Consider the following 27,568-nt stretch of genomic DNA (forward strand, 5'->3'; position numbering starts at 1 on the left):
CGTCGGCGTACGACACAAATGTGAAGCCATGTTTCCTGACAAGTATTGCCAGTGGCTTCACATAGAAGTTAAACAACGTCGGGGACAGAGCGGATCCCTGCGGGACACCACAGGGCAGGTTAAAACTGTCTGATTGTAAGCCGTCCCAACTCAAACTCAGATATGATAAGCAGAATTTTTTTTTTATGGTTTCCAGCGGCGGACCCTCTGCTAGGGCAGAGGAGGGTAGCCCACTGAGTTAAAAGGAAAAATAAAATGATATTAAAGCAACGTTAATAACATTACGCTATTATCACTTAATGATTTTACAGAGCCTAAGCCAGGTTAGGATGAGGTGGGGCTCGGTTGTCCTCACAGGGAGAAAGAGTGGTTGCTGCACCATAAGTGCGCATGACGGTTTGGCCAGCCGTCTTGGGCTGGCCAAACCGCCATGCGCACTTTGCATGTTCTCCACCCGGCTGTATTGCGAGGTACCCACTCCCTGTCTGAGTGTCGAACCAGGGTGCTCAGACCAATCCCAACGCTGCTGTCATGCTGGTGAGAGCAGTGTCGTGATTGGCTAGGGAAGCCTGTATACTTCCTGGAGACTACTTTCTTTATTTTTTATTTTTTGGTAGTTCCCCCGCCTCACCACTACATTTCCGTAGCAGCCGCTCCATATTGTTTCTATGCTGCTTCATGTGGGCCATCATTAGTATGATGGACATAGCTGTCATTATTTGTGAAACCTACCTAGTGCAACACTCGCTCTAATGCTGCTTAACAGAATGCATGGAGTATTTTGACTAGACCTCCATAGCTTTTTACTTTGTAGCATGCGAGGGAAGATATTGTTGGACTCCACAAATGAAGTGATTTTTTTTTCTTCAAGTGTCATTGTATTGCGAAACCAGTGTTTTAAGGTAAAGGAGTCTTGGACGTGCATCCAAATAAGGATTGTCTTAATCGGTAGAAACAAGCACAGGAAGTGACACTGGTCTATAAAGTAAACATAGAATAAAGACAATGTTTTCTTGCTGCGGTGTCCAAGAGATGCATGAATTACACACAGGCTGTTTAAGTGAGCGCAGTGTCGAAGGTGGAAACCCGGAAGTTTCAGCTGCTCAACGCCGATCCCACGTAGCGAGAGCAGACTGTGGCCTCTCCGAATGTCTCATGAACTGCATTGTGAAAGGGCAACGAGGTCATGTCCGTGAGCATGGCTGCGCTCGGCGCCAACTTTATTTTTATCTTCAGAAAATAAACACAAACTGAGAAAAGACAGCTGGGATGAGCGCCTTCTCCTTTGTGCTGCCTGTGACAACTCTGGGGAACACACATATTATAGTCACTGGGGAGTAACATTTTAGTTCATTATTGTCCTGTCACAATATAGTCATTAATCACTTGAAATGGTATGTTTACAAATGTTTGCCTCCAGGTGCCCCTGTCGCCGAGGGTGGTATTTAACCGAAGGGTTGTCTTTCAGAGCCCTTATCTTGCCTTGGAATAATCGTCCAAAAGGGCCAGGTGTGTGTTCGGAGTCCTAGAGACACAGAACCGGTCTTGAAAGGACACGAGCTTTCAGTGTCAACTGTTAATGGTGTGAGTCATTAGCTCCGTCTCACTGCAGATGAGAACCAAGAAACTAATTTGATAGATTTGAAGTTTATGAATTTGTACTTTGATTACAAGGTACTAGTGTATGCATCTGTGGAGTCTGCATTGTGAGCCATACACAGAGCTCATGAATCTGGATATCAGGTGCTCTACAGGCCTACAAATTATATGAAAAATTAATAATACCTAAATAATACACATGATGAATTCACAAAACGTCAATGGAAAAGTCTGGGGTCCGGGGTGGGGGGGGGGACAGTGACATGCAGCCAAGAGATGTCGAGAGCGGCTCTGCCACGGACCAAAAAGAATCCTGTATGATCCAGACAAGCTGTCCCGTGGAGAGCCGATGTTGTGGGAGGTACTTCGAGTGACTGGGGGTGCAGCGGCACCTCCACGGTTCTGACTTTGGAGCTATAAAGGAAGCAGCCTAGACGGTGAGGAGGAGTCTAGGTTGGGTCTTGCTGCGAGGGAAGAGCATTCAGCAGGGCATTGTAGTCCCAGGCAATGAGATGAGCCGTGTCGTTCTTGTGGGAAAGATTTGTCGCTCAGATCTTGACCCCTGGAGGAGTGTCAGACCTGCCCCGGTTAGGTATGCTAGGCCTTGATGGGTGGGGCCGCTTCTGGGCCTTACGGAGAAGCGACGGCCCGCAGGAGAGATCGGCCAGGACAGGGCTCACTGAGTGCAGACACCCCTGTGGAATGTGAAAAAGGCCCTCTGTCCCCGGTGGTCAGAGGGATATCAGTGCACAGATTGAGGCGTGACTGGCTGGACTAGATGGGCCATGACTGGAGCGAACTATGGCCCACGCTGGAGCAGGAAGAGCCAGGGGTGAGTGCTGGTGCTCAGGGGTCACAGGATTGTTGGATCGCCTATGGGGGCACCCTCTGGTCTCCCCTTTTTTCCCCACTGCCCCAGGAGACTGCTTGGCTCCTGCCTGGAATAGTGGAGGTGACGATGGTCCCCATATTTGCAATTGTAGGTCGTGACAGCAGACTGGCACTGAGCGCTGATGATCACCGACAGCCCTCCCCACCTTCACGGAGTGATTTATTGGTGTGCAGCGATGTCCGTAGTTGATACAAAAAATAAATTGGAGACACTTGCATCAGAGACTGTGACCTTTTTGGATTGGAGGACCGAGCACTAGCCTTTATTATGAAGAGAGGTGAAAGGGGTGCTAGATATTTTGAGGCCAAAGTAGACCTACATATTGATGGCAGGCTAGTCCTCCCCTCTTCGTACGACCCCTGTTGAGATCTTGCTAATTCTGGGGCCTCACAGGAGGGTTTCCACTGCTACTACTACCTCATAGGATCAACACTAGTTTGAGGGCTGCTGGGATGGAGGGCTCCTGAGGATCCGCGGGCATCCTGAGATTTTGGTGGGGAAGTGGTTGGCTGAACCCTTATTATTGCCATGGATAAACACCCACCATCTGGTAAACAAGGCACACTTGATAAATGTGCGTAGTCAGGTGCTACTGGACAAGCACAGTCAGTGGTTGCACCTGAGGAGTCTTCAACATAGGGTGAACCAGCAGTGTCTTTAACTTTGGAGACAGCCAATTCTTGCAAAAATAGGAGCAATGGGTTCCGATGCAACCCTACAGAGACAAGATTTTCTCCAGGCAACTGACAAGATCACAGAGTTGGAGAACGGATTTCAGAGACGGAGGACATAGCTACAACTTTGCACCAAGAGGTATCTAGACTCTCAGAGACCACCAGGAATTTAGAAGCTAGAGCAGAAGACATCTAGGGGTGCACCCGACTGAATATAATGAGATTAGTCAGGTTCCCAGAAAACTGTGAAAGGGCATCCTCGGCACAATTTTAAGAAAGAAGGCTGCAATCAATAATTCTTTGTGATTGAAAGTACCCATCAGGCATTTTTACAAAGACTTTCACATGGGGCACCTTTCTGCCCTGTGCCTGCCCGATTCCTGAACAATAAGGATGGGGGTGAAATCCTCAATTTTGCAAGGGACAGTTGCCAACTTCATTATGACTCAAGATAGTCCTTATCTTCCCGGACTATATAGGACTTGTGTATCGGCAACGCAAATCCTTTGAAGAGGTCAAGAAGAAACTGAGAATCATGAACATTCAATATATGGACCTATTCCAAGTGAAGCTCAAAGTCATTTTCCAGTTCCATACTTTCTTTTTCGACACCCTCAAGGCAATGTGGGAATGGGTGGAGGAGCAACACTTTAAGCGGCCACACTAGCGCCCGCCCCATCTTTGGGGAATGAGTATCAAAGGGCACAGAGGGGGCTCAGCTTTTGAAAACAGATGCAACCACTCTGTCTGTAATCCCCGCCTGACTAAGCATCACTTGGTTCCAGCATAATGTAGGATGGGATAGGATTGAGGGAAGATCACCCTGTTCTGCCATAAAGGGTTAGACCTCAGTCCCCAATGACCCTTCACACCCATCATCATCATGAGACGTTTTAAAGATACCCGTAGCCTACACTATGGCAGTTATCCTTTAGATCTTTGCAGAAGTACATAAGATATTATGATGTGATTTTCTGACTGCACACCAAGGAAGTGGAGGGGTGGAAGGGGAGGGACTTGGTAGGCATGCGATTTGTTCTTCCCAGAGAGCTGACTACCCTCCTCTACCGAGGGGAATTTTTTATCCAAGTTTACCATTTTGCTCTGGGGTGGGGTGAGGGTATCGGTACAAGAAGACCAACTTGTTGAAGAACCACCAGACCATTATTCTTACTAGTTTATTGATCGTTGGTAATAAATATCCCTGACTCCTTTGCTCACTTAGAAGAGGTTTGGATACGGTTTTAGGTCCTCTCACTGATGGTGACTGGAAGGAGGCACAGGCTTTCCTGCGGGAATCAGTTATAGTGTCACAATTTAGACACAAAAAACTAAAATACCTACATTGTGCCTATTTTACACCTGATAGACTGTTTAGAATGGGACTGGTAGACTTCCCGCTCTGCCTGAGATGTCTAAAGCAAAGCAGGGACCTTGTTCACATGGTTTGTTGTGTGGTGACTGCCTCCTTTTCTGCAGGGGTTTGCTCTCCTTGTTGGGTTGGGTGGTGGGATGGTGACTTCCATCAGACCCCAAAATGATTTTTTTTACATATTGTGGTGGATTTAGATGGTAATAAATACAATTGGCATTATTATGGATCAGTCTCCTGGTCACTAAAACAGACATTTCTAAATGTTGGAAGGACTCCTCCATTGCAGAATGGGAAAAGGGCTCTTGAAAGAGCTGTTTCCTTGGCAAGAAAATGCACGCAGAAACACCCAAAAATTTGGAAAGACTAATGGTAATATAAGGGTATATTTATTTGAGCTCTCTGTGGTCAAAAGTCCTGGTAATGGAAATGTGTACCTTTAATTCAAATAAGTAATACAAAGTGAATGTTGTCATTGAGGGAGGTGAGATTTGATGATCATAGAAGTGGGGTTGTTAATTGCTATGGCCGGTTGGTGAATGTTGTTTACATATGATGTATGACTCCTTTTCTTTGAAACATACACAATAATAAAAGGTGTTAGGAAAAGAAAGAAATGTTTGAACATAAGTACATCTAAAGACTTTATGGAGTACCATAGTTCGCATACACCATGTGTACGTTTCCTGGACTACTTCCAGTATGCAACCCATTCATAAGCAACATCGCTACTGTATGAGGAATTCTGCTTGTGTTACTATATAAGAACACTGTGAGGAAATGCCCTTTTGCAGGATCACCCTCATATTTAGTCCCTCTTAATTTTACTAGATTTAGTGCTGGTTTAATGACTGAACATAGGCGCTAAAGAACCCTAGGGCACACTACACAGTATTTGAAAAGTAGGACATGTGTACTTTAGTTTTACATGTCCTAGCAGTGAACAATCTCTCAACTTTGGCAAGACTGGCTCTCCCATAGAAAAGCACCCAGTTAGGTTAGAACACCTTGTATTGTATAACTTCAGTTTGGGAATAGCTAGACTCATAGTTCAAGGACTCAAATTAATAGAAATTTAAAACCCCATCTGATAATAAAGTCAGATTTTAAATTACTGCTTTTAAAATGCCACTTTTAGAAAGTTGGCATTTTCCTGACAAAAGCCTCTAATACCCCTTTCAGAGAAAATCCCAACTATCACCTGGCAGCCTGCTAGGAGGTGGGAATTGCTCTCAGTAAAGGATGTCAGGATGGCCTTGGGCAGGCGGCCACCAATTGTACAAGTTTCAAAAGGGCAGTCCCTGTCACAGGAATGGAACTCAGAAAAAGGACTGAGCCTACTGCTTTACCTGTGGAGTGAATCCTCAAGGGCTGGACCTGCGCCCAACTGAACCCAGGACAGAACATTGGGCTCCAATGGGTAGTTGGCTAGCCTCCTGTTAGCTCTAGGAAAACAAAGTTCCAAAAGTCCTGAAACAAAGAATAGCCCAGCTGACCAGTTCCAACTGAATTTGTTGTAGACCCTCCTCCTGGTAGCTTCTGGCCAATTGAGTCCTAACTCACCAAGTTCTGCAAAAAAGGTCCTGGACCCTTGGCTGCTGTTAGAGTGTACTCCCTTCCCATCAAGACTGCAAAAGTGGGCACGTAAAAACTTTGTGGACTTTATTATAAAAGAACCAGAGGCTACCATAGGACCACTGTCGTAGCATTTGCCCCGCAGAAAGCAGCTCGAATTCCAGAAACGTATCTAAGCAGAACATTTTACCAGGACCAACACCAATCAGAGCCCTGCTATTGTCTAGCCCTCAGTCACCTACAGCTGGCACCCCGCCCTGCTGACAAGAAAATACCTCAAGAAAAAAGAGTAAGTCAGCAGGTAACACTTTCACAGGGACAACCCTGATCACCATATTCGACCCGCAGTCCATCACAGTCTCCCATTACTTTTGGTTTTGACCCTGGTCTAGCACGACCAGATGCTGCACCAGAAAGCTTAAAAAGTCAAAAAATCTGATCATGGATTCCCTTGATCTGATTTTTGTTGTTTTGGTGTCTATTTGTTTATTAAAATTGATATTATTTTCTAAATTGGAGTGGGATTTTTACTGTGTTGTGTTCTCAACGTAACTTTTTTTTGGCACCGAAAAATGCTTTACACTTGTTTCCTTCAAGTTACGCCAGACTGCCACTGCTACCCAGGACAGAGATAAGGCTTACATTAAAGTAACCTAAGTGTCTTTGATACTCAATAGTGACCTTATTACTTGATGAGGTCTCACAATCATCCCAACTAATAACCTGCTTTCTCAAAAACACATTACTTATTTCTCCACATTGAATTCATTTTACAATACTGAGAACTGTAAGAAATTGGGTTGTTAGTTAAGAGGGTTGGAAGTCCTACTCAAGCAATATCAGTAATCCTTGTCAGGATGAACCATAAACAGCCACTAAATTAACCTGTGGTCATCTCTCGGGTACTTTAGCACAAAAGCAGTAAAGTTTAACTAAGAGGCAATGTGTAAAGTATTTATACAATACATAAACAGAAATTGTGTGAAAACACAACACAAGAAAATTCTAAACCAGTTTAGGTACATTTTCATAGATACAATGACACCAAAACAAATTACCTCCAATCAGTAGAAACAAAGTTATGATTGTAGTTTGTAGTGAAAAATAGTGCTAAAAAGCAAGGTAGTTATCTGGTTGCGCTGTGCCAGGACAAAGTCACAAGTTCAGGCAGACCACGATGGGAACAGGACCGAGTTTGGCCCACTGGGAGTTGCACCTTTGTGTCCTTTGAGTCGGGTTGCATTTTCACTGCGTTGTTTCCGAAGAAACCTTCAGCTGTGCTGGAAGGAGTACGCTTTGACTCCAGCCAAGGGTCCAGCACCTGGGGAGGGTCTCTTGGGGATCAGGACTCACTCCAGAAAAGGGTAGCAGCAGGGCTCAGGCAGATCCAGTTGGTGCTGGTCAGCTGGGCAGTTACAGGGAGGTCTCTGGAGCTATTTGAGTCCCTGTAGCTCACACAGGAGGTCAGCCGGTTAGCCCTTAGTCCTGGATTCAAGGGTGCAGGTCCAAGCTTCCTTCCTCAGGCGGCAGGGCATTCCTTCTAACAGCAGGGTAGTCCTTCTGTATCTTCTACAGGTGAAGACGTGAGCTGATGTCGGGTCCAAGAGTGACCATCTTTTATCTCCAGTGCCAGCTTGAGGGTGGGAGATTCCACCTTTGACTCCCCTCCCTCCTTCCTGATTATGGCTCCAAATTGTTTAGGGTGACAAGAGGCTATTGCATGTCTGGTGTTAGGTTTGTTTGTGTGGGTGGTATACAAATCCTTTTGAAGTGTCAGTGGGGCTGGGTACAACCATTCCCCAGTAATCCTGGCAGGATGGCCCACCCTGTCCACACCAATCCCCATTTTTCCCCCATGTCTGTAAGGAATCAACAACCCATCACAGGAGCTACAGGCACAGTCATGTGACCTTGGCTAATAGAAGAAAGGCACAGTTGGTTTGGCACAATTCTAAAAGTGCTATTATTAAAATTGTACCTTAAAATCTGACTTTACCATTGAAGAGGGATTTAAATTACAATTCAAAAGAGTTCAAGAAGTATTTCTCTAACTGCTCCAAATCTAACGTTAGCACTTATAAAATGTGATAAGGCAACCCAGTGTTAGTCTAAGGGACAGATAGGCCTTACAGCAGTGTGAAATGACTTTAGGGGTTTTTCACTGCTAGGACATGTAAAACTTAAACCCACGTGTTCTACTTTCTAAATAGCATGCACCCTGCCCTAGGAGCTTTTAGAGCCTACCTTAGGGGTGATTTATATTAATTTAAAGAGAAGATTACTGACTGTTTCTAGACTTTGTCTAGGGGTTATTGGAGATGGAGATCTGTAGGAGGGGCAGAGGTGGAGTGTTAGGGGGCTTTGGCACTGTGAACATTGTTTTTCCTCATCTTGTTCAGATATTGCGATACTATGGCTTCCACATGTAACCTGTCATTTAAAATTAAATAAATGTGTCACAGGTCAATTTTATACCTGGCAACATTTTTAGTTTATGCAAAAAAGTGACCGATGGAATGCTTGAATTAATCTCAGCCACTGGTACTTATTTGAGCCGCATCCCAGTCCATCCTTTTTATGCACACCATGCCACCTCAGTTTGGACTCAGTCATATGCAAATATGTCTTGACCCTGCTTCAATGGGAACAATCCAGCACAAACGGTCAAGCCAGATCCTCCCTGAACTGGAACACAATCACCCAGGGATGGTTTTGCCCTAGTTGGGGTACATCAGCCAGGAGAAGCTTGGTTCCAGTAACCTTGTGCACGGGACCCACGCCTGAGCATACCTGTCACGCTTAGGATGACACCTTAAAGTATACACAAAAGTGACAGAAAGAATGCCTGAATTATTCTCAACAACAGGTAAATACTCTGGCCACATACCAGTCCACTGTTATTTTGCACACCATGCTACCTCAGTTTGGACCCAACAATATATAAATCAGTTTGACCCTGCCCTAAAAGGTTTATTTTGTAGGTGTAAGTAGTAGTTTAAACTGCACTACAGGCTGCAGTGCCTGACTGGAGACATGTTTTACGGTACCACTGTAGTGTTTGGCACAATGAGTGCTGAAAGCCCATTATTCTATTTATTTACAGGCCCTGGGTACAGGTAGCACCGTTTACTAAGGACTTAAAAGTAAATTAAATGTCCCAATTGGGCGTAGGCCAAATTGATCATGTTTTAGGGAGAGAGCACAAGCTTTTTAGCACTGGTTAGCAGTGGTATAGTTCACACAGTCTTAAAGCCAACAAAACTGAATTCAGCAAAATAGGAGGGGTGAAGGCAAAACGTTTGGCCGTATTATCACCCAAAGTTTTCACATCTACCAAGAACCCTTTCCCAACACTGACAGTAAATATGGAGGGATGAATGGTACCACACCATACCCATCCCAGAAAGGCACTTACATCTGTCATTGACAGGAGTATATAATAATATGTATGCTTTTCCACAGTGAGAAACGACCTTTACTCAAACGCCTACCAGCTAGTGGTTGTTCACCTTTTGCTGCAGTGTGACAGGGGAGTGAAATTTAATAAAATATCTACTAGTTCATGGGACAGGTTGCGTCATACATGTACTTGCCGAGTAACAAAATCCCCTTGTCCCTTTGGTGCCATGTAATACGGAGGCAAATTATGGCAGCAATCTAACTATTTAAGAGCTCTGATATAGCCACTCTGATTATGCCACGGCTCATACCATAGAAGGGTTTGAATGCTAGCAGTTCACTTATTTTGCCACATTAGCGCCGATCTACATACTGGGACTGAAGGTAGCATTAAGCAATAGTTCCCCATGGTTGGAATGCCCTTTTGAGTCTGTGCAAACCTACTATCATGTTTTATGGATTTTAATGAGCTAATATTTTACCATAGAGAGAATGGCTGAAAATGTACTCCTGACAAAGGCAGAAGTAAAACTTCTTCCAAGTTTGGGGAAAAAAATGGTTGGTGGAAAAGTGAGCTTGTTACTGCTCAACAGATTTTATCATGAGCAAATCTACCCATGCATATTTGCTCGGGCTAAAATGCAGTTCACAAATATTTTCTAGCAGTACAATTTCCTGACCAACTCCTGTAAATTCTTGTGAATTTATTAAAGTCGTAAATCTGCACTATTGCAAGGACATATACCATGGCTGCACTTTTGTGACTTTCTTTAAGAATTGGGTCCCTATTTAGGTCTGGCATGAACCAAGAACTTTTGTATTCTGTCTCTTTCTCTCTACCAGCTGGTTTCACTGTTAGTGACAGCATTCTGCTCTTTCACAAGGAGCATAACAGCACACAAAGTAGGTTTGTTCAGTGCCAGAAACTACTGTGGCAATGTGTGGTTTTTGAGACCTAAAATATTTTTGCTTTTGCTAATGTTTGTTATAATGATGAAGGCCAGTCAGCTCCCACAACGATAAAGTTGTACAAAAGTAATGTCAAACCAAGACACGGATTGACAAAACCAACAGCCTAACCTTCAATGTTATACCTATTGGCTTTGCCAATGCTGGTTTATAATCATGTTTCCTATAATTTTCTTCAAACTGGTTACATTGATTTTCCATTATGAATATTTTTGGGAAATACTAGCATTCATCAACACATTTTACCAAATCATGCTTCAAAGAAACGGTACCTAACATTTCACAGTAGTTTAGCAAAACATTTGGCTTTTAGTTGCATTTTGTTAAAAAGATTTTATATTTAAAGCAAATAATCAGCAATCTTGCTTTCAAGCTTTTTCATATATTTACATCTAATTAGAGAGCATTCTACCAGCATTATACATAGCCTCAGATTGTTAAACTTTGCAAATGTGCGTACGCATTTTTATACTGGAACCACTTTCAATAATGAGGTCTAAACTCACATTTCCTGAGACTACTCATCCTAATAATAAAGGCTTTCTTTTATTGAACCATAAATAAAAGTTCGAATAGCATTAGCAGATGGACACAAATATTACCTTCGCTGCAGACAATGAGCTTCCCTGATCCATAATGTGGTGCTGTAATTTGGCAGCTAAAGGGTTTGTGCTGCAGGTGATTGGGCCTACTTGTACCGAAGACAAAATAAGCATGAAAACGTGTTGTCCTGGATCCCAACCAATATGTCCTGGGTGGCGGGCTAAAGGAATTCCACACCCCTGCACAATGTGTCTTACACAAAAGTGCCATGGGTCAATTCTACCACACTGATTAAATTTCATCATTTGTAAATACACCATGGGAACGTTCATTTCCACCATACCTAATTCATTGAATTAGGCTGTGGAAATTACATCTGATTTCCTCCCTCCCTTCTTATTGCTTTTAGCTTTTATTAAAACAATTCTTATCCATCCATGGATGTCCCCCTGTGTCCTTCTTTACACTTATTAATTACAGTTTAGCTTATATTTGTAAAGTGCCTTGAATTACTAAAATACAAAGTCATTATCTAACATAGTTAATTAAAATAATTCATATAATCCCACCATACATAGTAAAATACTCACTTATACCAAGTGTGCCATTTTGATTCTGTGTTGTTAATGTAATATTCGGTGCTATTAATGTCCTCCTCGCCATGCATCCAAATCACTTCAATTGGGGGCTGGATGTTGGGTTCTGAACCGGAGAGCTCACATGAAAGTTCAATTTTAGTTGGCTGTTCAACAACTACATTTGAGTCCACTGAAGACGAGAATTCTATTGGAAATAATAACACTTATAAGAGTTTTTCAGAACTACAGCATGTCAATATACTTTTTCAAGAAACATGGGAAAGATTTTCATATTTCCTACACACAAAGAAAATAAAAGGTGGATCTTTTTCGTTTTTTAATTTTTCAAAATACAATATGCTTACATTATTTCATTCAGATAATAAAGCGGTTTTAAAGGGTTTCATAGGGTGCAGAAGATTCTTAAATCTAAATTAAAAGCTAGTTCATTCACCTTGGCACTAGCTTGGTCTAGGCAAAGAAGACATACATTCACACTAAGGTGTCGATTCCGATCCGGTAAAACCCGGGTACGAACCGTCGGACGGAGCGTTTTCTCCGTCCGACTCGTATCCGGGAAAACCACCTTACAAACCCGCAAGTACGATTCGTACAGAAACACCATTTCCGTACGAATCGTAAAAAACACCGACCGGCTAAAACATACCCACAATTCCGATCCGGGACACCGCATACGCGACAAGGCAGCGTTTTACGGACCAGCAAGTACGATTCGTACCCACAGCACTTCGCACGGCAATATTTTTACGGGACCCAAAAAGTGCCAGAAAAGCTAAGTACGCCACGATGCACGGCGAAAAGGGTGCCCGGTACGCACCATACCCCCATCCCTACACATCCGCACTGTACCCCCAGCCCCCCCCATGTCCGTGCCGTACCCCAGCACCCCCCCATGTCCGCGTGGTACCCCCACCCCCGTATGTACGGTGCGTACCCCCCCGTATGTACGGTGCGTACCCCCACCCCCCGTATGTACGGTGCGTACCCCCACCCCCCGTATGTACGGTGCATACCCCCACCCCCCGTATGTACGGTGCATACCCCCACCCCCCGTATGTACGGTGCGTACCCCCACCCCCTGTATGTACGGTGCATACCCCCACCCCCCGTATGTACGGTGCATACCCCCACCCCCGTATGTACGGTGCATACCCCCACCCCCGTATGTAAGGTGCGTACCCCCGTATGTACGGTGCATACCCCCACCCCCGTATGTATGGTGCGTACCCCCACCCCCCGCATGTACGGTGCATACCCCCACCCCCGTATGTACGGAGCGTACCCCCACCCCCCGTATGTACGGTGCATACCCCCACCCCCCTGTATGTACGGAGCATACCCCCACCCCCACATGTACGGTGCGTACCCCCCGTATGTACGGTGCGTACCCCCACCCCCGTATGTAAGGTGCGTACCCCCGTATGTACGGTGCATACCCCCACCCCCGTATGTATGGTGCGTACCCCCACCCCCCGCATGTACGGTGCGTACCCCCACCCCCGTATGTACGGAGCGTACCCCCACCCCCCGTATGTACGGTGCATACCCCCACCCCCCTGTATGTACGGAGCATACCCCCACCCCCGCATGTACGGTGCGTACCCCCACCCCCCGTATGTACGGTGCGTACCCCCACCCCCTGTATGTACAGAGCATACCCCCACCCCCCCCGTATGTTTGGGGTACGCACCGTACATACGGGGGGTACGCACCGTACATACGGGGGTGGGGGTACGCACCGTACATACGGGGGGTGGGGGTACGGCGCGGACATGGGGGGGTGCTGGGGTACGGCGCGGACATGGGGGGGTGCTGGGGTACGGCGCGGACATGGGGGGGTGCTGGGGTACGGCACAGACATGGGGGGTGCTGGGGTATGGCGCAGACATGGGGGGGTGCTGGGGTACGGCACGGACATGGGGGGGTGCTGGGGTATGGTGCGGATATACGCGGAAGGGGTGGGAGGCTGGGGGGGGCCGTACGACTCGTACCCCTCGCCCAGGGGTGCCCGGGGTAGGGGTGGTACACAGTTTGCTCCGTACGGGACGTTTTACATGCGGTTGTATATTCGGACGGAGCGTATTACCTGCTTTTGTATATTCGGACGGACGGTACGGATCGTACTTGTGCGCTCGGACTTCAGTTTTACAAATCGTACGTAAAACTGTCCGGGGACGTGTCGTAGACTTTTCCTGATGTCATTCGTATGTATTTTCCACGTACGAATCGTACTTGCCCGTTTGTACGGGACTTGTACGATTGGTACGTAAAAAAAATACAGATACGATTCGTACGGGAAATTTTTTTACCGGATCGGAATCGGCACCTAAATGTTAGGGCACGAAAATCATATTAATTACACAAACAGCCAGCAGATTAACCTCACATGCAGAGTTTAATACAAAATGGACCTTGCAATTTTACGAGTGGATGTAGCCCCGGCTTCTCACACCATAATTCAGATAGACTGGGAAATCTGTCTAAAGCTCAATGCTATAGTGGCTGTTTTTTTCCTAAAAAATCGTATGAGTCTCCTACTTCGAAACAAGAAGATGTCCTTGAATTAATTGAGTATAAATTAATTAAAACAATCCATAGGTAGAGGTAGTATTTAACTGGGCTATTGGCCTATAAACCTAAAGAGAAGTTGGCAAAGTGGAAGTGGCTGATAGTGCATAAGTTGTGTAGAACATTGTAGGTGTGTGTGATGAGCTTGAAGAGGGAGCGTTTCTGGATCAGGACCAAATGGAGGTCTTTGAGATGCATGTTTATGTGACTTCTGTGAGGTAGTGCGAGTCTGGCGGCCACATTCTGAACCACTTGGAGCCTTTTGGTGAGCTGGGCTGGGGTACCTATGTAGAGGGCACTGCCAAAGTCTAGCTGGCTGGTGATGAGAGCTTGCATCACTAATGGGTGTCATGTGGGTGTCTCAATGGGAGCCACTTGAAGATTTTCCTGAGCAGTTTGAGGGTGTGGAAGCAGGTCCATGCAACTGCATTGACCTGGTTGGCCATTCAGATTTGGTTGTCGATTAAGATCCCAAAGTTCCCGGTGGAACTAGAGGGGAGGGGTGGGTGACCAGTCCTAGCTCAGTAAGCTTAGCCAGGTCAGGAGCCAGCATGATGTGTCTTTGCCCAAAAAACTACTTTGGTTTTGTAGCTGCTGCATTTGAGGCACTTTCCTGTTCATCCAGTCTACTACTGAGGACATAAACCTAAAAAAGTTGGCTTGGGTGGTGGAAGAGTATTCTGAGATGGCCATGATCTTCTCCAGAACTATGGATGGATAAAGGAGAAGGGAGATGGTTCTGTAGTTGCCCATCATCTGGGGGTCTGCCACTGGTTTTTACAGCAGCATAGGGAGGTGGTGTGTTTCCAGGAAACCAGGTAGGTGACTGTGGTGAGTGGCAAGTTAATTAAGCGGAGGAAGGCTGTGCAGATGGGGTTGGGACCTTTGGCAAAGATGTAGTGGGGGCATGGGCCTGAGAGGACTCCCAAGAGGATGGCGTGCATGGTATTGGTGGCATATGTGTTGGAGGTCGAAAGCCACACGGTCAAGGTGGTGTCCAAGGTGGTGCTGAACTTAGTGTGGAGGAAGTAGAAGGAAAAACGGTCCAGTTGTGGCACAAAATTGTTGTAGATGTTTTTGATTTTCTTTGAGAAGTAGTTGGATAGTTGAGTGCAGAGTTCCCAACAGAGGCCTGCTTTGACAATTGCAAAGATTTCTTTGGCGTGTTGGAGTTGTTGCATATCAAGTCAGAGAGAACCAGATTATTGATGGTTTGGAGGCACTGGGGGTAGATGTGGAGGGCCGATTTGTAGTACGATTTTTCAGTGTTGTCTAGGGAGTGGCACAAACGTCACTCCAGTTGTTTGCAGCAATGCTTTGTGAGTCGAAAGTTCTTGGTGTACTAAGTGGCTTGAGGCTTACAGTGAGATTTCTGGGTGGTTTTCAGAGGGGCCAGAGATTCCACACTGGATGTTGCCCATATGTTAAAGTTAAAGATGACACATAATAGGTTGGTAGGTCGGGTGCAGAGTAACCAGAGCTCAGAGGTCGATTTATCCTTTGGGAATTAGTTACATTAGCATAAGGAAGTCTGGATTTTGGTGGTTCTGAGTTGATTGGGCAGGTGGATGTTGAAATGATGAGGGAGTATTGGAGAAGATGTTGAAGATGGGGTTGAGGTTGTGTCTAGCCACGTAAGTGTGGTCATTTTCCCATTGGGTGAGTCATAGGATGCTGAGGTCTTTCCAGGAGACTGGTCTTTCAAGTGAAAGGTGGGTTGCTAAGCAGAATAAATTAGTAGGACACTACAGTTCAAAGCAGCAATGAGGCCTGTGAGGGCAAGGCTAAAGTTAAGTCTGGGTCTGGGGAAAGGGACAGTATAGTTGGGCTCCCCTTAGAGTTGGGATGCGCAGAGTAATGATTTTGAATGCTAGGTGTTCCAGCCAACTGCCGGTGTCAACTACGGTGATGGTGTAGTTGATTTCTTTGTCGTACATGATAGCTAATCCAGTCTTGCCACAGGACTTTGTACCTGGGTAGGGTGATCACTGCTATGTATGGGTCGATGAAGAGTTAAGCTAGGTTTCTATGAAGAATAGGAAGTCTGGAGAGAGGTTGTGCATGAGGTCCCAAAATGCAATGGTGTGTTTGTATTGAGAAGCAGGCACTTGTTAATGTTAATTGATTTTTATATAGCGCTAATCACCGGCAGGTCTCTAAGCGCTTGAGAGAGAGTTGCCAGAGGTCGTCAACTTGAGGGTAGGGTGTGTTTTGTGTGAGGTGTCGCTGGGCATAGGGTTTGTTGCAGGTGAGGTAAGTGTTGTTGATGTTGACTTTGGGGGAATGACATGTGAAGTGACATTCAGGGCATGAGAATGTGCCTTCCGTCATGGAGGGGGGAGTTCTGGCTGCAGTGCAGGAATGAGCACCTGGACATGTGAGTATCTAGGACTTTAGCTGATTCATGGCATCTGTGGTTGTGGTGGATAGATGGAAAGCCAGAAGTCTTGGGGTTACACTCAGTAGTGGCTGGAACGGACGCAGACAGGCTTGCCTTTGGTAAGCATTTGGTGCACCAGCGGGGAGCCTGCTACACATGTCCACAAGACGACCACCATTTTGAAGGCCTCGGGATGGGGCAGGAGATCCAGAGGTTGGTGGGTGGGGTGAGCGGGTCTCGAGATGAGCAAAGCAACACAGGTAAGAAAGGGCCAGAAAGTCCTGGTCAGAAAAATGGGGTGGGGGACAAAAGCACCTCCAGACAGAAGGGTCAGGCAAGGGACAGAAAACCTTCTGCAAATGCTTGTCCACGCTGAGGCTGCCATTTTGAAGGCCTCAGAAATAGGGGATGAGATCCAGAGAGCAGTGGGCATGGCGAGGGAGTCTCAAGAGGAGTGAGGGGGGCAGAGGTAATAGCGCCAAAGGACAGACCAAAGAAGGAGAAAAAGCACGAGAAAGATGACAAAAAGTAGGGCAGAAAAGTGCAAAAACATGAGGGGACAAAGACACAGAGAGACAAAGGAAGAAAACAAGAAAGAGAGTTTATTCCTATTCATTTGAAGAGATTCCAAGTCTAGCTCAGAAGTAGACCATGCCTGTTTGGCTTTACCTACTAGGACTTGCACCGTAACAATTGAGCAGATGACTTAAGCATCTTAGAAATGCTTGCATGTAAGGAGGATTACAATGATCTGCTCAAGTGTCTTTTGATGAGGTGCTGGTTCACTTACAGACTAATACTTAAGGCAGCACCAGATTCACTTCATGCAGGTCAGAAAGAATAAGGTCAAAGAGATCTCATGTAACATTGCAAGACGCCAATCATTTTCATTGCCTAATGCTAATCTCATTAAAACTTGTCTCCAATACAAAGAAAGGACATATAGCATTTACTCCTACATCAGGTGTCTCCAACCAGTCGATCGCAAGCTACCAGTAGCTAACATAAACCTTCAGGGTAGCTCCCAGCTTTGAGTTCATTTTTAATTAAGAACTGCAATAAATAAGTGTTGGGTTCTCCTTTTATAATTAAAGAAAGGCTATGTTTATTTTACATTATTATTAGGCTGGAGATAGCAGAGCCTGATAGTGAGTGATGCTCCACTCAAGATTTATGACCCATGTGGGTCACAGAGGTGACAACTGAAGCACCGAGGTATTTAACTCTTAAATAAAAGTTGTTCTCAACTCAATATTGGAGCATGAGAACAAAATTATATTTCTGAATGCCTTTAAATGAGAGAAAATTAAAATGAAGAGTTACCATTAATGATTAAGTTAACTCTTCATTTTAATTTTCTCCCTTTTCAAAGTGTCACATTTGCAAACATCAGGCATCTTGCTCCCAGTGGATGGCAGACACAGTGCCATATTTAAAACGGAAAACGACAGGCATTTTCGTTTAAACATTGTCTTAATGTTTTCTCTACTTTAAATTAATCCAATTAAGTCCTAATGTGTTATGAAGCATGTTTATGTGCTTTACATTCCTCACATTTAAATAAATGATTGTATTTTCCTGTTATAAATATGGCACCCTGTCTGCAGGTCAATGGGAGTAAGATGCCAGCTGTTTGTAAAGACACTTTGACATGGGCGAAAATTAAAAAAATTAGTTGTATGTACTGAGTATAAACAAAGATAACTCTTCAGTTGAATTTTCTCCCATTTCAAAGTGTTACATTTATACACAGCAGGCATCTTGCTCCCAGTGGCTAGTAGACTCTCTGCCATATTTAGAACTGAAAAATACAGCAAATTGCTTTTTAAATGGGAGAAATTTAAAGTGGACAAAAATGTGCCATTAGGTGCACGAAAAGGTAAAATCTTTCTCCACTTGAAGTTTCTTCCATTTAGAAAAAAAAATGGTTGTATGTTTGTGTTGTACATGTAATGGTGCCACATATGGTCTGTGCCACAAGTACATAAAACACAGGCTCTTAGTCACCCATACACATAAATCCTATTTATTCACACACATGTTCATACATCCCCACAAACCATGCACTCACTGACGCACATGGTAGCCCTACCATAGAACCCTTGTCACAGTATTATGTCCAAACCATAGTATTGGGCGCCAGACACATTAGGTTTAAAGTCAATGATGCTGGGAAAGAAGGTATCTGGTAACAATGCGGGAGTAACTTGGCCTTCCATAGCTCACTATGATTTTCACTGATCAGAAGTATTTAAATGGCTATACAACAAATTATAGCTTTACCATGTTCACAAATGTTCTAACAATATTCCAATCACACTCTCAGAATATATTTTTTTCATCCGTTGTATCTTTCTATAATCACCATTCAATGCCATAAGTCAAAATATGTGATGACTTACAAATGATGCTCTTATACGCAGAGTACGCTTATGAGTGGAGTCATCGTTTGTGGCATTCACTGTAGCAGAATGAAGCTCTACTTAGAGCCCTGCAATCAAAAAATGACCACTCTATGAGACCTATCTACAAAGAAAAACCAACAAGAACAAAAAAAAAACAAGCAGCAAAGAAAATATGCGCTTTTAAACCCCTCCTGCATCAATACATTTGTAAAACATCCAGCAGCAAGAAACAATATGAACCAAGTTAAACAGTAATCATTTTGTTAAAAAAAAAATCTCTCGATCAATTTACCAGTTACACTATGTTTTGTAGTCAAGTCATTAGAAGTTTTCTGATGGTCACTGTGTCTCCCAACGTCTGGATCTGTTAAGAAAATAAAAACAGTCAACATCTAAAATGAGCACAGGCACAGTTAACTAAAACTTTTGTGAATTCTAGAAATAATTCCACAAGTTTATTACATTTTGTCCGGCAATAAAATCAATCCCTTATAAGACAATAACTTTTAGGACCTGATTTAGAGTTTGGCAGATGCGAGCATGAGCCATAAACACAGCAGATGTCCCGGCTGCCTTATTTGGAATGCATAGATGTCTATGAACAATAAATAGGGCAGATGGGAATTCTGCCTCCTTTTGGCAGATGACTGCATCCGTTAAACTGTAAATCCACCCCTTAGTCTGCAGTCACTGTGGGAAACAACCTTTACAACGCAGTCATAACATCGCACTACCTTTACAATGCAGTCATTACATTGCAACATCCTTTACATTGCATGCCATAACATCGCATGTCACTACAAAGCATGTCATTACAAAGCATGTCACTACAACGCATACCATTACAAGGCATAGTTTTTACCCTTACACTATCCAACACTTACCCTACTGTTGCACTCACTGGAGTGGGAATAGTAAATTTCCCCCCACACTATCCAACACTTACCCTATTGTCGCACTCACTGGAGTGGGAATAGTCATTTTTACCCCTACACTATCCAATACTTACCTTAAATGCAATGTAATGGGATGCGTTGTAATGGTATGCGTTGTAATGTTATAATGCGATGTAATGGAATGCGTTGTATATGTAGTTTCTAAAAATGCGTTGTGATGGCATGCGATTTAAAAAACATGCATTGTAATGGGTGTTGCGATGTAAAAACTGCTTTGTAAAGGCATGTGTTGTGAATGTTTGCGTTGTATCATCATACATTCGTCACTGTAGATGACATATGATGTACCCTAGAGCAGAATGACAGCCGTGTTTACATACAGAGCTATGGATGTGATAGTACTGACCCTCACCCAGCCCACCACACTCCAATATCACAATCAAGAAGTGCTTAATTTGTAAAAAAAAAAAAAAAAAAGAAGAAAAAAACATAAGTACAGAGCCGAAGGTTTGTCTTAGGAGCACATACCCAAAAGGCTAGGCACGCTAAATACATAGGTTGCCGCATTTTGACTCCATCTCATAACTATGTCTAACATCACACTACATGTAGTATTTCAATTTAACTCTTGTAGGTTTGTTTTCGTCTCATTTCCATTCCTGCAACTGCTTTATTAGCTTCTCTTCTTTCGTTCTCCCATCTCTCCTTTTCTCTTACTCTGTGTCAAAGCCTTGTGATGAAAGTTAAGTCCTGGTCTTAAAAAATGAGTGCCATTGCCCGTCACCTGAAACTACAGGCACAAATAAGCACTGCGGGGGTGGTTTGTGCAAGAAATATTCATCACCAAGAGAAAGAGCCACTCCATATTTTCAAGTTGAAGAACTGAAAAGCAATAAAAGACGGAGCACAGCAGAAGTGAAAAGTTGCCTTTACAGTTATGCAAATGTGTGTACTTGGCAAGGTATTAAAAAAGATTGGGTAGCAAATGTGCCTTGTCTGCATGGTCACCCCAGATTTTTTGCCTCTTTCTGGACCTTGTTTGTTCTGGTATTAGGACCCATTGTCCTTTTGACCCTGCCACCTCTGGCCCTAAATGGTAGTAGTAAAATTGGTTTCACCCCATTTGGCCTATGAAACTTCCTTTAAGTCCAATGTAAATGGAGCTTAGAATGCATGACCTCAAACCACAAGAGCCATGGGCAATCTGCATGGTGGGGAACAAAAGACTTAGGGCCTCAAGTGTGAGCTGGCAAACAGTCAAACCCTATTTCACGCAAAAAGCCATCCAAGAAAGATTTTATTATTTCACAATTTTACAAGATTTTCTGTAATTGCATGATTACCAGCCTATTCCTAAACACACACAAAAGGTTTGATGGCATGTCCTCACACACCTACCAGGTGTCATGCTTCATCATAGGAAATACCATGCTCTCCAAAATCCTTGGTTTGATGGAGAGCGGGTCTACAACCTAGGATCAGGGAGGCACTTGATTCTAGCCTAGGATCTGTGAAATAGATTAAAAACAATTATGATATCCCAGTAAAGTTTTTACTGTGTATTGTACCACTTTTGATTAAAAATTAGGTGTTTCTTGTCAGGGACTAAGTACCCCAACTCCACAATGATGTCAACATGTTTCTGCCTAGAGGCTCAACTGAGTCCATGGCATTCATCAGGACAGAAGTTGGATACACTTTAAGTATATACCCTTCGTATCCACTAATGTAATAGTGGCCTAACACTTGCCACTCGGACTCAGCCGAGTCCCAAGAAAAAATACTTTTTTTTTAAAACCTAAGGGGGGGGAAATACATATATTTGATGCGGGTGGGGAAACAGATCTGAATATTGCTCCCGCCTGCAGGGAGAAGCATTGTTAGCAATTCCCTGCGGGCGGGAGCATTGCCGGCTTCTGTTGGATGCTCCAGGGCCCCCTTTGAACATGCCCTTGGTGGGCTTCAGGGCACCCACCCTTTCTTGGCCGGGCCCCGTGGAATTGGGTTCCTGGGGCCACAAATGGGCCAGGGAAGGGAGCTGCATGGCCCCTCTTACCCTCTAGTAATTGGCCAGGCCCCGAGGGATGGGGTACCAAATTGGCCTGGGGAGGGGGACTGCATGCCCTTTCCCCTTTAAAAGATGGAGTGCCGTGGGAGATGGGGTCCCCGGGGTTAAATTGGCCCAGGGTGGGGGGCTGCATGCCCCCTCCCCCTTAAAAACATGGCCTGGTCCAGGAGATAGGTTCCCTGGGGCCGAAATTGGGCCAGGGAGGTAGGCTGCAGGGTATGTGAAGCCAGGAAGATCAGATGGGTATTATTGATGACCAATTAGGAGGGATTAGCTATCTGTTAGTATACAAGAACAGTTTGAAGAACAAAGGGAAGCTTTAGCACTACCTCTTTTGATTGGAGATGCCAAGAAGGGCTTCTCCTATTTATTTTCAGGATCCTCCGAGACAACCGGGACAACCAATTTCCAATCACAGTAGGGGAGAAAAACAGTCTTACCTTTGTCAGGAAGAGACATCCTCTAAATAATGCAGTGTCTAAGGAGCTAAAGACAGACGTGCCTGGTGGCAACTGGGTTCTGCCATCTTGAAATAGCAGCTTTATTGAAAATGTATACTAAGAGTAAAAGAAAGTGCTGCAAAAGTAGGATAGAGGGATTGTGAGGAAACAGTTAGGATTGGTGGTTAAAATTCTCCATTTAGTGGTTAGTGCATAGGATAGAAATGGTACCTCAACCACCACCCCTTCAGAAAATTCCTGGACCTGGAAGACTCTACCTGAAGACAAAGGTCTTGCTGGAAGAACACTCCTATCTTCTGCTGGAAGAAGAAGACTCACTCAAGGACTCCCGATTCCCCCTGCCTGGCACCCAAGGAATGGAACTGTTTTCCAAGGGTCAAGTAGACCATGGCCAGACTATATGCACTTATGTGATTTACATAATGATGGGGATGACATAACTGGAAATTGTTTGACATTAAGTACATCACTGATGAGGGTGCAGAATTTATTTTCCTCACAGCCTTTGAAAATTCACCTTAGCAAATTTGAACAGATTTAGGACTCGTGCTCATTGGTAGAACGTAATTGGATATACCATGTGACCACCTCATGCTCTGATGTGATTTTGTCATGTCGCCTAGAGCAGCTTTGGGTCATTCCAGTTCATGAGCAGTACTCTGTGCAACTCAATTTAGTCCATATTTAAAATGGACGGTTATGACACTCATAAGGTTTCCTGCTCAGTAATGAACTTTACCCAGTTTAGGAAAAGAGCTCTGAAGTAGATATTATACAAAGATCATCTTTGTGAGCAACTGAAGAACTGTCATAAGTAAGTGAATCATAGGAGCACACCCTCAAATTAATCAAACTGCTGACATGTACGTGTAATTGTGTGATCGAGACCAGGCTTTGGGATTTGTCACTGGAACGTGATCTGAACTGTTTGTCTGTAGACTGGTTTATTGTTGGGAAAAACAGGAAGGAACCTCATCTGATTCCTAATCAAGCTGCACAGCCACTTCCGTAACTGAATGAATCAAACAAATCGAGTTTGTATATTTTAGTCTTCAATATTCTATACTTTTTACTCCATTTCTTTTCAACTTTTACCACGTTTAATCAATTAACTTTACTCATCCCCATGCTTCTGCGACAATTTTCATGAAAACACGGGAGACATCAACGTCACGACTTTATTTGAAATTCACCCAATGCATTTCGGGATACTTCCCTTCGTCAGGGGCGTTGTGACAGGTATGAAACTACATTCATGATAAAGACCCAAAATCACTCCATTCCAACTGATTTCAGCAATGCTATAAAGTTGCGTCTCATCACATTAATTTTCCATCGAGTGCCCCTGCACTTCTTTCCCTTCTCAATAGTTCCTGATGTACATTATTGTTGAAAAATCATATATTAAGTTGACGATTTACAGGAAGCCCTTGGCAGAAATTACTAGAAAACTAATGGTGTAAGGCACCAAGATCCAATCGCCTCATTTCCAGCCTTGTTTTGGAATTTGAATATTGCTGGTTTAAACGTGTTGCGTAAAGTTTGTGCCTCACATACACCTGAAATATTAAAATGTGATGCCATTTGCTCCAGTTCAAAATTTATGTAAGGTACTGAACTAATCTAACTGCAGGGGATTTAAACCCCCTCGGGCTCACAGAGACCTTTGTTTTTTTTGTTAGAGCATTCTGTACTCTAGTGGCAGAATGTTCTGATAGCATTATAGTTTGCTGTAGCTGGGCTATACCGGCCATTAAAGGCCTTCTGCCTTGTTAAAGGACCTCGCCTTCAGCTTGTGCCTTTCACGTTGGAGCGGGTCTTTAATGGCCAGTATAGCCAGCTACATTGGAATGTTGAGCGCTCCATTGAAGATAATGAAGTAGCTCCGGGATTATAATGGCTGGTATAAGCCCGGAGCTCCAACATTCCAATGATTGTCTTCAGGTTATACATTCCTCAATGGGTGAAATTTTCTAATAGTCTTATAGCCCTTATGCCTAAGGCTATTCCAGTTGCTAAAGGCCCTCAACCTCGTTATACGCCTGCGGTGAGGGCCTGTAACTTGGGTTCAAGGTCTTTAACAACCGATAAAAACATTGGCAGCTGGTTATAAAGCTATATTAAGCTGCAGAGCTAAGGAGAGTGATGGGCATAGTTTCATTGAGTCCTTGATTAGTGATTGTGGGGATGTGATGGAAATCACTACTGGAGAAGGGAAACTCCATATTCTATGGGAGTTAAAGGTGATGCCTCTGTCACACTGGCAAATTTCATATCTGCCATGTAAAAAGGCTGCATTGGGCCCATGTGCTTAATTTACCTGCAGATGAGATACAGCCGTTACAACACAGAAAACCACAAGGTACGAGCACCTCCTAGAGATATGACCACAAACAAAATAACACAGAAAATAAAAACAATCAGGACTAAAATCACTGCAGCAAAACTGCCATGCTATTTACAATCATCAAAAACACAAACAAGATGTCCCCTGCACTAAGATGGCCTCGGGAGTTATCTAGACTGTCATATTGGAATATTGTTTACACTCCAGTTAAGGATTAGACACAGGGTATTATTTTTTGTCTGCTGTTTGTCAAAATTGGCAAATCGTCTAAGGTGTCATCTTCAACCTGCCCTTCACAAAATCATAATTGTCCTGCAAACATTCCAGAAATGGACTATGTGTCATTTCTCCTTTCTCTCAACTGAAACAGACGGCTGTGTGGACTGTAGGTCCATGTGATCGTCTGCGGTATCTACAAAGAAGATTTTCACAGAAACAGGATGCTGAATATGTGTGAAGTGCATTTAACCGAAAGACCACTGGAATCACATAACCTTAAAAATGTAATGCAACTTGTTGACACTCCCTTGACTCCGACGTCTGCTGCTCCTTTAAAGCGTTGGGAGGCTGATGCAACCAGAACAACTGTGGGCTCTTATGGCCACAAGAATGGAAGTATTATGACTATAGATGTTGCCTCTATTTAATTTAAATTGTTTGTAAACTTCATTTCCTCAGTTGTTTTTGAAATCTTCAACATTTTAACCTCATAAAAGTGTCTCATAAAGCAGAGTTTGGTCCCACAAAAAAGAAAGTATCTGAGAACAGTAGTATTGATGACAGCCCCTAGAGGGTACATAGTTCTAGGAGACCCGTATTCAGGTGACTGGCATTCTTTACTTGAAATTCAAAAAGACACTTTACAGTTGCAGACCATGGAAAGTCATACGATCCGCCACTTTATGCTTTGTATTCTGAGTTACAAGAGTGCCTATTTAAGAGGAGATTTGTAAAGCGCTAGAGATAGTCATTTGGCTACTTGAGAACACTGGATGTAGTTACAAAAGATATAAGTAAAGCACAGAAAGCGAGCAGGCTTTGAGTCTGATTGAATGGTTAATAACAAGGTCCAGTGTTCATCAGCCTCAGATCCTGAGGCTGGGCATCTCTGCTTTTGGTTCATAGCATTCCACATTCTAAGGCCTTTAAATCCCAGGGATTTGTCTCAATGTTTTCTCTTCTTGATTGATTTTTGATTTATCAGACGAGCATTAGAAACTGTATCCAAAACCCACAGATGGCTTAGAAAGTTCCATAAGTTATGGGGGGCCTGGCGGAATTCTGACGAAACGGATAGCTTAGAAAAGGTGCTGGAGTTGGGTTTGAGTTGCTAATGGCTGCACTGCTGTGTACTTGTGTATGCATTAAGTTATGTTGGCTAATAGGAATTGTTCACAAAGTGTTACATCTTTGCCACACGCATGTGGCACTATTTTGCCTGTTTATATTTCCTGATTTGTTCAGAAAATATTAAAATGATTTATTAAAAAAAGATAGCAGATCTAAACTAAGATAATCCTTTTTGGCCCCTCTAAGGAGGGATTCTGTATTGCTTTTAAAACTGCAATTGTGTACATATTTGTCATTTTATACCAGTGGACCGAATGATTGCCTTGAGGGAAGGTTTATACTCAATAGAGTAGACCTCAGGTGGTTGCGGTGACAAATAAATGATAAAGGCTATAAACCTGATTGGTTCATTTGGGAAAAGTTATTTCAGATACCATAGGTTTGAACTGTTTATTGCTGGAATGCATATGTGTTTCCACATATATTCTAGGAATGTGCCTCTGTAATATTCGTATTCTAAACAAATCAGATTTGCAACGCAGTCTGTTAGAAATTAGACAAGCTCAGAAAGAAGGAGTTTGGGTGGTAGATATCTCACCTGTTAATGTGTAGTATGTCAATAAGCCACCAAGGCAGTGGAGGAAAGTCTACCAGATTCAAGTCAGTTGAGGGTATTTCAGCAAGTAAGCTGAATCTGCCCAAGGAGAAGGTAGATAGGGAGAGAAATACTCCACATGATGAGCAAAGTCCACTACTTCTCTCAACATACACCACCCACAAAAGACAATGACAATGTGTCCCAAAAGATGAGTAACAATATCCATACCCAATTTCTAGTCTCCCTAACAGGATGGGTGTGTTCAAGCATAACAAGATCACAATATTTATCATTAACTGAATGTCTGCCACCCGCTGAATGGCAGACTTTTACTGAAGAACCTCCATCAGAAATGGTGGCAGATCAATCACTTTAGCTTAAGAGGCTGAACCACCATGTTACATCTGGCTTGACCGCAAATCTGTTGTTGAACCTTATGGGATCCGATGAAAATGATCTTTCAGAAGTACTACTGAGAAAGGGACTAATGTTTTACCACATGTTGGTTCCATTGAGAACAGAATTTGATTGGACATAAATTGTGTGCTTCCAATGATAAAAAAGAGTACTTGCTTTGAACTTTTTGACTCGTGGTAAAGCTTATGTTCAATACAGCAGGAATGAGTTGGTTATGGTGGCAAGCCAATGATCAAGACTGCAGGTCTGGATTCTTTTATATGAAAGGTACAATAAAAACAGCAGCAGGCCAAATGAATTTGTTGTGGAAAGTATATGTTTACGTCATTAGGCATTTAAGGGTGGATTGTTATTGCTCTGCATTAACACCTGCAAAGCGGTATTTTGCTACACGGAATCTCAAAGAATCCCTTAATAGGAAAGGGGTTTGGTAAAGGTTAACCTAGCTGAAAAACCATGGGGATAGAATATTTGTATTTTTATTATCCTTATAAGGTCTTCTCTGGAGAAATTGTA

At 43.7% G+C, this 27,568-nt stretch overlaps 1 protein-coding gene across 1 annotated transcript in view; it reads right to left on the reverse strand.

Annotated features, from left to right (window-relative positions):
• EMB (embigin) overlaps window positions 1-27,568 on the reverse strand; it is a 152,432-nt gene that overhangs the window by 49,277 nt on the left and 75,587 nt on the right. Inside the window, exons 2-3 of the mRNA XM_085631231.1 lie at window positions 19,268-19,339; window positions 11,614-11,806 (exon numbers count right to left, since the gene is read on the reverse strand). Coding sequence (XP_085487357.1) covers window positions 11,614-11,806; window positions 19,268-19,339 — 265 coding nt within the window. The remainder of the gene's footprint in view (window positions 1-11,613; window positions 11,807-19,267; window positions 19,340-27,568) is intronic.

This window comes from Triturus cristatus, chromosome 2_1 (assembly GCF_964204655.1).
Source record: "Triturus cristatus chromosome 2_1, aTriCri1.1, whole genome shotgun sequence".
NCBI classification, from domain to species: Eukaryota; Metazoa; Chordata; class Amphibia; order Caudata; family Salamandridae; genus Triturus; species Triturus cristatus.